At 37.9% G+C, this 12,559-nt stretch overlaps 1 protein-coding gene across 2 annotated transcripts in view; it reads left to right on the top strand.

The window, feature by feature from the left end:
- ascc3 (activating signal cointegrator 1 complex subunit 3) overlaps window positions 1–12,559 on the top strand; it is a 370,966-nt gene that overhangs the window by 265,590 nt on the left and 92,817 nt on the right. For both annotated transcript variants that reach the window (XM_028470288.1, XM_028470287.1), the window contains exon 11: window positions 209–373. In XM_028470288.1, coding sequence (XP_028326089.1) covers window positions 209–373 — 165 coding nt within the window. The remainder of the gene's footprint in view (window positions 1–208; window positions 374–12,559) is intronic.

The following is a 12,559-nucleotide window of genomic DNA, read 5'->3' on the forward strand; positions in this document are numbered from 1 at the left end:
ACACCTATTCGTCCAATGGGTATGGATTTATTGACAACACTTGAGGACTTGTAGCTTTCCATTGCTGAACTCACAGAAGCTTGAAATCAATAATGTGCTGTTTAATGCTGAATCATGTTAAGCAATAATGTTCTGCAGCCCTAATCTAAGGTTGGAATTATAGTTGAAGTATGTTCAGTAAAACAGCATTCTTTTTTTTTGTCCTCAGATGTTGGTGACGACTCCAGAAAAGTGGGATGTTGTGACCAGGAAGAGTGTTGGAGATGTGGCTTTGACACAGATTGTGCGACTTTTAATCCTGGATGAAGTTCACCTCCTACATGAAGACCGAGGGCCAGTCTTAGAGAGCCTGGTGGCCAGGACCATCCGACAGGTTAGTCACACTTCTTCATCATTCCTCTAACCTCATCTCACGACATTAGCATAGAATCCCACAAAATCACTATCATGTATTTTTAGGTCAACAATGATACAGATAATTAATAAAATAACAGGATGAGTTAATAACTCATTTCTCTTCAAATATTTTCCATTTTTCTGTAGATTTACCCCAAAACGTATCAAGCAAGATTAAGGCCCTGTTTACACGACAACTTTTTGCTTCTGTTTTTGTTTTTGCTTCCAAAAAGTTCCATATTCACACTGCAATGTTTTCAAAACGATCTCTGTTTACATCAAGAACAATGTAGTAAACATGCCAGGCCAATGGATGGCGATGTGTTTTTAAAATGAACCAAAGTAAGTGCATGGGCAGAGACACTTCCTCTGAACATAAGTCAGAGTAGAGCTTAAATTGGAGCTACAAATTTAAACCCGACCCAGCCCGAGGCTAACAGAAGACTACCCGAACCCATACAACTACACGCTACGTAGCGGTTTCCTGCTGCTGTAAAGCATGTGGTAACACTGCTGTAACACACACACTATACATATGTGGCACACACAGCTCTACGAGTCAAGAATGAGTCATTTATGCATGTTTTTTCAACATAGCTTATTCATGTACCAGAGGACGGCCTCCTTTTGCTTTTTCAGCATCTATTTGTGCGTCTTTCTCGCGCTAATCGAAACACATCACTTGACCGTTCATTCACTGAGCAGCATTTGAGCTCAGTCCAACCAGAGTCCATGTTAGAAAGATAGAAATGATGCCTGACCCTGGGTTTGGGCAAAAAGCTCTCAGTAGGAGTTATGGCTGAATGATTTCTTTAATCTAATTGCGGTTTTTTTTTTTCCTCAAGATTGCGATTTAAAATCCGATTATTTTTTTCAAGGGTCTCTTGTCATGTATTTTTCAATGAACACAAGCAATAAATAAATCTGTTTCATAATAAACAATTTCAGATTTATTTAAACTTTGAATAAATATGAAATGTACATTTTAAATCACAGATTGCAACAATAACAACAAATCTGTGGCTTTACCTCTTCAACATTAGCGATGGTATACTACTATACTACTACTTATTTTAAATCAATGGAAAAATAAAACACTATAAATGTATAAAACAGTAACAAAAAAAAAAACATAAATGCGTTTTTTATAGTAACAAAGCACTAATCTAAACAATACAAATATTAAAATCAAGCATATCAAACAACTTAACAATGAAAGCGACCCAGCGGCCCACAAAGCAGTGGGTTTTTCTGTCAGCACTCGCCGCCACTGCAGCAGACAGAGGCGGTGCGACAGAGGGCAGAAACGTGGCTGCCACAGAGGACTATTAGCTAGGTTAAAGGCTAAGCCGTGGAGAACCCCGCATGGCGCGCGCACACAACTCATCTGCTTCTGCTGCTCTGGTTCTGCAGCGACACACACTTTTCTGACTCAAAATCACAGTAGCCACTTAAATAGCCATGTGTTTTACTGTAGTTTGCATTTTTTTTGCTGAAAAAAATCAATATACGTGTAGATAGCGTCTACGGACACGATTAATCATGAAGCGTGGTGAAGAGGCGAGCACTGTCTACAGTAGCCCCTCCCATCAGTCAGCTCCACATGTGGGTTCTTAAGGAGGACTGACAGGCAGCATGGCAGTATCAATGCTTGTCTGAGGCTTGAGGATTAAGGCCACCTTAAAAATATTGGTAACAGGACCGATAAGGATGTAGCTTGTCGGTCCAGCCTTTGCGATTACAAAATCGCGTTTTATGATATTGCGAGAATGTTGCAAATGCGATTAATCGTCCAGCTTTAGTAGGACTCCAGCTTTGTGAATGTTGTCACAATCTGGTGCTATCAAAATAGTTGATCCTTCCCCACTCTCTGCATTGTCCTACCCTGACTTCCTCTCCCCAGTTCCTTTCTCCCTCACCTAGAAGTAACACTGCCCTCTCTTTTTATATTCTCTCTTTAAAGAAGTGTTTAGTAAAGTTTTTAAAAAGTTAAATTTTTTAAGTACCAAAATGCCATTGCCATGTAAACGGACAGCCAAAACGCAACAAAACCTTTGCGTTTTCACTAGAAAACGTCCTCGTGTAAACGGTGTCTTATTTCCAATGGACACTAAGTTCAGTTTATTGGCACATTTAACTGTGACATGGTGTTCTTTATTAACGAGGACAGTGGTCTTTATCATAGAGCTGATGTATCGTCTTCAGAGGTTTCGGTTGGACATAACACACTAATATGCTCACATAATAATAATAATACACTAAATCATTAATTCCAAAGGTTATAAAACACATCGAGGTTATATTCTAGTTCTTGTTCCTGCTGAAAATGCTTCTTTTATTAGCTGAGTGTTTCTGCCAAGTAGCACATTTTATTCACTTTCAGTGAGATGAATAACCTTTTCAACACAGCATTAGGGGATAAAGCTGCCCACAGACAGCACTGTACTTATATCATCTCTCCAGTCAGTCAGCCTTCATGTTTTTCTTACATTCATCCAATACATCTCCTCATATTAAACTGTCCACTGAGCGTTGGAAAGGGCAGTTTGTGCAGAGGGAGACTTAGTCGACACTTGGCAATTCATCAAGTAGCAGGAAAACATCATTTCAGGTGTATTTTAATGCAGAGTGAAAGACAAGTATGATTCTTAGAAATTGAATGAAGACAAAAGAAAGAGTTTGTTTCTTTACCTAAAGCCTCGGAGGTGATTGTTGCTCAGACATCCATGATGTCCATTTTTCATTCACTTACTCTTCATAGGCAGTAATCTGTGTGTGTCCTCTGTGCCACTGAAGGTACAAAGTAATCAATGCTCTGCCTGAGCAGGTGATTGCCACTAAAGATGACTGGCATGTGTCCCAGCTGTGCTCCTCACACATTAAAGTGATTATGTAGATGCAAACAGGCTAATAATGCAGAATAAGCTGTGTCTGCTGCTGCTCATCCCTCTGGGGAGGAAAGTCCATAAACTGCCAAAGAAAAACATGCTAATGGTATGTTTGAGGATTCACTCTAGAACCTTAGAAAATACTTTCCTTAAACTGATGTCATCTGGTTTGACCTGCTCTGCACCTGCTTCATTGCTGCTTTAGCTTTAGCTTTAGCTCAGCAATCAGAGCTGTGTAATTTTAACTATAGCACTATTTACACGGGATTAGTTTTATCTCTGTCAGAAATAACGTCTGCTTCTTATGTGGCATATTCGCACAGGATAACCAAAGCCTGAGTTTTTGCTGAAATTTACGGACATCTGAAAAAATGAAACAGTGTGTGAGTTGATGTTAAAACAACTTTGCAGGCTTTTGACCACAGCTTGGTGCCGTGTTGCTGCTAGCGCTAGCTAGCTGTGTTAAATTGAAGGCTACAAACAGTAAAATATATATTCTTACCGCACAGTGCAAAGCAAGACGTGACCTTCCATTTGCTCCTGATATTGCTCCTTCTCTTCATACTTCTCTTTTTGTTGCTGGTAAGGTTTTGCTGGCCTGAGACCCCAAACTCAGACACCGGAAACAAAACAATGCATAATCACGCATCAGATCCTGCCCATTTTTGTCCAAATCATATAGAGCCTACTCGCATTGGATTAGTATTATCACAGGAACTTGGAGTTCAGCAAACTAAAGTAGGTAATTTGCAGGGGAAGTTTTACTTTACAAATTACTGACATGGCCGATTGGCACAGGATTAACATCACAGACGTTCTCTGCAATTATTACAAATCGCATGTGGTCCCTAGGTAGAACTAATCCCGTGTGAACAGCTCTCCTTCCCCATTATTACTACTTTCTTTGGAATGGTTGTGTACAGTGATGCACCAAAACAAAAATTCTTGGCCAAAAACTGAACAAAATGATTAAAATTATGCAATATATTAGTCCCATTGCATTTATGGCTTTGAATGTCTTCTAATCACTAAAATGAAAACATTGCAATTGTTTAAATTAATATTAATGCTTTAAAGAATAAATCAATAACAAATACAAAAATATTTACTTAGCACTGACATTCCAACAATGCATGATATAAAATTATTTAAAAAAAAGTTTATCTTGACCCCACTCATACATTTAAGCAATATCACAGTGGAGGTTGTGCTGTTGTGCTGAAATATCAGCAGTGGTGTGATTTGGTCGTAAATAATCACACCACTGCTGATACTTCACACAACAACACGACCTCTAGTGTGATATTGCTTTTAAACAACAGTTCTACAAGCACATTTTATTAGTAAAAAGTAATGAGTGACAAGAGAATATGAGTTGTTTGTTTATTTAAACATTTGGCTCCACCAACAAAAATAGTTCCACTAGTGAGAGCACGCACACACGCTATGTTCACACAACAGGCAGCCCATATGTGACCTGTATCCGATGTGTTAAAGACAATCTGAACAACACAATTCCAATTTTATTGAACTCTGCATTGTTGAAGTCGCTGACATCCCTATCCCACCACTGTTGACTCTGACTCTGCATCCAAACAGTCCCCTGTACAGATGTAGCAGCGATTAACCTGGCTCTCTTCTTTTTCACTCTCCTTAAAGTTATTCTCAGCGCGACACACAGTCATACACTGGACGCCTCCATATTTACTAACGTAAACACTGTGGGGGTCATGGGTAACTTTAGGGACTGTTTATACTCCAAATTGATCGAAGACACATTTCATATGTAATGTAAATGATCACACAAAAAAAAAATCTGACTTTTTGAAAATTCTGAATCGTGCATTAAGACCTGCAGTGTGAATGTAGTGACAGTGTACTGTGGTGTGTAGCCCAAGATGTAACGTAATTCACACTATTTAGATCAGCTGTACAGCGGAGTGATTTGATTTGTAAGAAGTCCCATTGCATTTTTGCTCTATATCAGCACTGTTGGAACCGAGGTGCAGTAACAAAGTATTTATAATTTGTTACTTGTCACCTCTGTGTTTAGATGGAAGTTAAACTAAAATCGTTTTTCACTGTTGTGGAAGGTTTGTTAAAGGGTCTTTGTTTGATTGTCCTTTGTCTGCTACTCTTCTTCTATGGTTCCTTTTATGATTGTGGTTATAGTTTGAAGTTGTTTCTTTTTAGCTGGTTAAAGGCCAGAATCACACATCAGACATGGTCAACTGGCGGCCTAGGGGCCACATGCTGCCCTCGGCCTTATTGTGTGCGGCTCCTAAAACAAATCCCGCAAAGATTATATCTCATGAAGTTAAATATAATACACAAAATAACTCAAAATACACACAAAATAACATTAAAATGCATACAATATTAACAAAAGTACACAAAATCACAACAGAAACACAAAACGACTACAAAAATATACAAAACACGTTTATAAAATAACTCCAAAGACACACAAAATACCAATAAAACTACACAACAACAAATATACATAAAATGACTCCAATAAATGCACAAATTGAACAAAAATTCCTAAAATGACCTAAAGAGCCCAAAAACACACAGAATGACTAAAAATTCACAAGACAACAACAAACCCACATGAAATGACAACAAAGACAAAAGTTTCCTGTGTTAAAGCTCAGATTGGTCAGTATTGTAATGCTGACATTAATGTTGATCATGTGACCCTCTGATCAGATACTGTAACAGTTTGTGGCCCCGCCCCCTGTGATAAACATAGTGACACATTTACATTGTGTCTTTAAAGTTGATGACGGTCAAGGCTCATTGATACGTAGTGTCAGCGCAGTCCAAAGGAAAAGTTTCTGCTTGGATTTTAATAGACAGGAAGCTTTTCTTTTTTACCTGAGGACAAAGCAATCTGTCAGTAATATGAAAACCCACAGCAGTGAAAAGGTTTCAAATGAATAAATTGTGTTGTCAATTGCCATGGTGAAAATCTAAAGTGTAGGGCAGTGTATAACAGGGGATGAGCAGCTGAGACCTCTGTGACGAGGTTAACCTCAAGGTAATTGGAAAGTGGACAGTACATTTGTCCGCTGTTTATGTGGTTCACAGCCATTTTATCTGTGGATTTAGCTGATATTACTGAACAAAGACTAACTGGGTGCTTTATCAACAGGACCAACTTCAGAGGTTCTGCTGCACTATGCAAGTTTAGTTCAGCTCAGTTCCTGATGCACAACTGGACTTCTTTTAGTTTGATTTCCACTGATAAGTTTAATGATTTTATTTATTTATCACAAACATAACAAAACAATATAAAGAAAACATTTGCTCACTTAAAAGGAGCCTCAGCAATGTTTGAGAAGAGGCAGAAGGAAGCTTAACGCCTATAGTCCTGCCCCTACATCTAAGCTATTTCACAAAGAACAAAAGAAATATGACATTTGAGCAAATGCATGTGTATATATATATATATATATATATATATATATATATATATATAGTATACCCACAAATATAAACAGAAGCAAGAATTCATAGGCCTACCTATACTTACAAAACATCAACATCCACATGTCCACAGACCCATCAAATTCTAGTCTTTGTACTGATCTAATACGTTTTGCTTATCAAAAAAAATACAATTTATTTATGTTGTTACAAGTTTAATATTAAGACTGTTCCAAAGGGATATCCCACAAACTGAGATGCACATGCTCTTCAAAGTAGTCCAGAATGTTCTCTTTATAAAGTTAAATCCCCCCCGCAAATCATACTCCCCTTGTCTGCTTGAATAAAATCATTATACATTTTTTGGCAGTGTTTTGTATTTAGCTTTATACGTAATTTGAGGTGTTTTAAACTTTATCAAATCCATAAACTTCATTTCTTTAGACTTTAGAAAAAGCGGGTTAGTATGATCCAGGTATGCTGCATGATTTATGATCTTAATTAATATTTTTTGCAAAACACATACTGTAACTTTTGTACAGTAAGTTGCTTTTGTATGCGTTTCCCCAGATTTCAACACAATAAGACAGATATAGTAGAATTAATGCACGGTGTAACATATGTAATATTTCTTGCTTCAGTATGTACAGTATCTGGATCTGCGTCTGAGTGAAGGTCCATCCCAGACTTTTTTCCAATGTTTTTTTGTGCAGTTTGCATGTTTTCCTAATGACAGGAACACGACCGCTGCTAGCGGAACAAAAGTTAAAGTCATGCATGCCGCCCGGATACCTGAAGGAACGTACCAGGTGAAGGAGGCGATAGCAACAGCTAACTCACTAGCTACAATTATTGAGTGGGAGATTCACTTATTCAAATTAAAAACTGTATTCTACTATTTTAAAGTTGGTCAAGATGTATCTGTGGCAGCAGTGTCTCCTCGCCAGGAGCATTTCTTCAACGGCGGTGCGCCACGACCGTGTTGACCTGGGAGGGTGGCTCGTGGGCCGCAAGCTTTTCAGCCCCGCCCCGCTCCCAACTCACTGCTTCTCGGGGCCGTGGACTAGTTACATCAATGTGCCCACTCCGCTCTGCAGCGATGTGGCCCCCCAATCCCCGACCTGTCTAGAAACACGGACACAGCGGAGCTCACTTAAATCAGAACATGTTCACCACCTTTTCTTACACAGTTTAAAATCCTAAGCTTGATGACAGCAATGATGACGAGTCCATGGCAGGATTTCATAATTGATAACATAATAAATAATCATTGTGTTCTTTTATCAATCCACCTTTTATTTAAAAACCAAAATTCCACAAGAGAGCTGATACTGTAGGTTTTATGTGATGATTATTAATGTTGTAATAATTGTTGGTCAATGAATCGTAATCAAATTGAATCGTGAGGTTCTTTAATTGGCACACATCTAGTAGGTGTAGCTAAAATAAAATCATTTGATTTTGCATTTAAATCTTAATTAAAAAGAACATTGGAATGAGAAAAGCCTCCAAACAGCTACAGGATTGTAGCCTAATCTGGATCAACAGAGTAAACATGATGTAATGTTCAATGTAGATGTGTTTGTTATAGAAATATCGATGTAGATTCAATTTAGTGTTGACTAAAAATGACAAATGCTGACTACAATGACGGAATTAGGCAAAAGACATTTAGTCTTTATTTCCCCAGAAAAAACATTTCAGAAAGCAAAAAGCTAACCATGGTAGTGCTGTTATAGATGGGTTTCCACTCCCATGATTCCCTGCACGCGTCGCCATCTTGTGTCACTGTAACCTTTACAGGTAACCCGAGTTACCCACTTTACACCATTTTAGCCATGTGTCATGTCGCATACATGTGTTGCTCAAACAGAGCGAAGCCAGGGGAAAATAAAAGACACTTTTATTGCATTCTTAAAATAATAACTTTTCACTCAACTTCTGTAAATACCTCACTTTGGAAGTTGCGTTCAAACTATCTCTGTAGATTAAGCCAAAGCGCTCTCGCTCTCTCTCTCTCTCTCTCTCTCTCTCTCTCTCTCTCTCTCTCTCTCTCTCTCCTTCCAATAGATGTTTACCATCACTGCATGTATTCAGACCATGAACTCTGCTACAAGCCTTTTGTTTTCCCCAATGCAATTAAAAGCTTCATTCAAACTATTGTTTAGTGCTGAGCGACTGAAACATATTGTATCAGGTCTGTGTCACCTTGATGCTCGCTGCTAATGTTGCTCTCTGTGCTGTATGAACCATAATTTAAATAGTTCTATCAAAACATACAGGATCTCACTTTGGAAAAGAACAAAACATATTGATTATAAAGATGAGCATTACATCGGTCCAACTTTAGCAGCCCTAATAATGGATTTTTTTCAGTCCCAGAAACATGAAAAATGCAAAGTCATTGTTGATTTTATAGAAGAAGAAAAAAGGTGCCGTTGTCAGTGTTTTACAGAAAGCAAAAAGCGAGCTAAGAAAAAGCAGGACATTCATACAATGCTTTCCTTTCTGCTTGTCAGTATCATAATTCACTTCAAGAGAATAATGGAAATGAGTTTTGACTAAACAGGATGTTTTGGTGATTTTATTGATTAGAATTACGTTACCATACAAACAAAAGACTTAATGATATGCTGTTATATTTCGAACAAATGCAATACTGCAAGAAACGATATTAAAATCAACAAGAGATTTGATGCAGATGGCTTCCCTCCAGGAAAAAAGAAAAACAAATCAATAGTTACAAATATTACTGCATACACATACTTTTTGTGTTTGAAAGAAAGCAGGTGGTAGTTTATTTATTTTGATTAAATACACACAAAAAAGCACATTACACATACAACATAGAGATATTTTCTTTATTTTTTTAAATTGATATTTGCATACTCTTTAATTTCCATTGGCAAACTGTTCTAGAATAGAAATTATTCTATGCTACAATAATCACACTATTACTCAAAACTACACGCTACAACATTACACCTCAGTTTTCAATGCTTGTTTTTTTTTTTTTCTTATTTCACTCAAGACATTTTAAAACAAATATTTCTTTCTCCTCCACATTGAAAAACAGGAATGAAAAAGGAGCAGAAGGAAGTAAAACTTGTAACATTTGCCCTTTCATTAAAAAAATTATTTGCATTAATTAATTAATTAATTAATTAATTAATTACATTCATTCATTCATTCATTAATTACGCTCGTTTCTATGAAATGCAATGGCTTTTGAAAGAAAGAGGAAGGTCTTCTATCGGTAAATGGCTTTGGATACTGAACAATTCACCATTAGCTGGCAGTGAAACATCTCTGTAGCAGCAATATGTAGAAGGTCATCATTTCCTCAGGAAGTAGCAGGATTTTCTCAGGTAGATGTGGAAGAGTTTTAGTAAGACTAAAGAGTATGTGTAAAGAAGGGCTGGTGAATGAAACGTTTGACATTTTTAAAGGGTACCTGTGGTGAATTTTAATTACAAACTCTATCAAAAGATGGTGTGTAGTAAATTAGGGTTAGCCAGGTAAAGTTTGTCTAAAAAGCCTGTGGAGCAGACGAGCACTAAGAATCTGAGCCTCAGAGGACTATAGGCTCAGCATCATCTGATGTACCATCGTACAGGCTGAATGATGATTGGCTGAGCTGCAATGTGACGCAGTGCCGACTCTAACCTATCACTGTCCAGCGCTGGTTTACCTTTCTGAACAATGGAGTCTAAAGCCAATGGTTGCTATAACAACAAGAGAAAAACTTAGCTTCTCTAAGTTAAACAACTACACTAAGTCAGAGTTATCCAAAAGTTGGTTGCGTAATATCTGTACGGGATACACACATGTTTCAATTTGAACAAAATTCCGCGACCACTTCAAGCCCAGGTGCTATCAGAGAGGTCTATGGGCTAAGCTAATGGGCTAAGCTATTGGACACAAAGCCAAAGTTACATCTGAAACCAGACGTGGTCCTGACAGAATTCCTTCACTGAAAGTTCTTCAATGCAGCTTGTAAATGTACGTGTTCAGAGCACTACTACGTTTCTGCTTACAGAGGATACTATGGGGCGGTGTCATGGCACTAACCACATCCCCACCAGATTGTTCCCTTTTATTTTCATTGTAGCTAAATGATGAACTTTGTCAGGAGAACTTACCTGTTCGTTAGGACGCAGTCAGGTGCTCATCCTTGGAGATGGTGGCACCGAGAGTGCACACGGAACCAAAACAACAGAAAAACTACACCTGTTACGCCTCTACCTCCCACAATGCACCATTTCTTTAAGCCGACTGACCATGCTGATCAACAAACGTGCGTCATATCCTGACCAAAATGGCAACTCTCCATAGTTCAGTGCTTCTCAACTGGTGGGTCAGGACTCAAAAGTGGGTCGTGGACCTGTACTGGGTGGGTCGCGGAAAGCTGGCCAAAAAAAATAAAATAAAATACTTAATGTCATGTTGGACTTGTCTTTTATTTTGAAAGAAACTTGTCTTTTGATGACTGTGGCAAAATGTGGGTCCCTGGGTGAGACCAGTTGAGAACCCCTGCCATAGTTTATGCCCCAAGATATGAAATGGTTCTAAAAAGTCCTTTTAATGTGTTTTGTTTTTGGGCACATTTTTTGTTCTATACATTTCCACTACAGGCACTCTTCATTCATTTAATTTGTTTGTTTGTTTCAAGGGATGAAAAAATCTTTGTGTACAAGGAAATCAAAAATGTTCAAAATAATATATACCATCCATGGACACTCATATTTGCAATAATATGTTTGCTTGAAAAGGAGTGGGAAGAAGAAAGACTTGTTGAATCCCACCCCCATTTTTTATTTATACAGTTTTATTATCGTGCTTCCTAATCTGTTAAATACACAAACATACTAAACAGAATAGGAAAACTGATTATTAATCAGTCAGATATGAAAGAACACAATGCAAAATACCATCAGTGGTAACCAGATCAGACGTTTGTGAATCAACTTAAAACTCTGAATACTTTGTCATTGCTTTTGATGTGAATCCAGGCTCCATAATTCCATAATTTCACCCATGTACAGACAGACAAAAACTCTTCCTGGTTCCTCCAATCTTAGGTATTATAACATTTCCAATGCCCTTGGTACCATGAGCTTTAAATGTTCTTAAAATAAATCATTGTATGTTGATTGCTTGAGATTTTTTTTAAAGAAAATGAAGAGTTTAATATTTCACAAGGTCGTGGATTTTAGATATGATTCTTATCGTTAGTTTTTGTAATGGGAATAGTAAATGTATGAGAAATGTTTAGCTTTGTTCATAATTGAGAGGCTTTAATGAGTTTCACATTTTACATAGGAGTACATCTCCCTGCATGAATAGAAACGTCTGTCTGTATTTCTATGTGAGTCATCCACCTTCTCTAGACCAACATGGGTTCAACTCTCAGTGCAGTAGAAAACTCTTCCTCAGTTCTTTCCCAGTAGAGGCGACTCCCCATTCTCCTCCTCCTCCTCCATCATCTCTCTGTCCAATTATGGCCACACCTGACAGATTGCTATAATTGATTGTGCTAAACGAATTCCTGCAGCTGCTGCCGATGCATGAGGTGCCTCGGCTCACATTAATATGGAAATCCCTGTAAACTAAGTGATATTTGTCCCCCATTTTATGCAAATGTATCACAACCAGGCCAGTTATCACGTTGATGTTTTGCTTGGAAGAGCTTTGGTTGGGAATGCGTTTCTTTGACTGTTTCACTGCTGCCAATTACATACTGAGCTGAAGATGAATAATCGTATACCCTTTACAGCAAACCACTGGTGTTTCTGCTCATCCTCTATGTGGTCTGTGATTCAACGAGTGCTCTGATCTAATCA

This window comes from Gouania willdenowi, chromosome 16, assembly GCF_900634775.1.
Source record: "Gouania willdenowi chromosome 16, fGouWil2.1, whole genome shotgun sequence".
Classification (NCBI taxonomy): Eukaryota; Metazoa; Chordata; class Actinopteri; order Blenniiformes; family Gobiesocidae; genus Gouania; species Gouania willdenowi.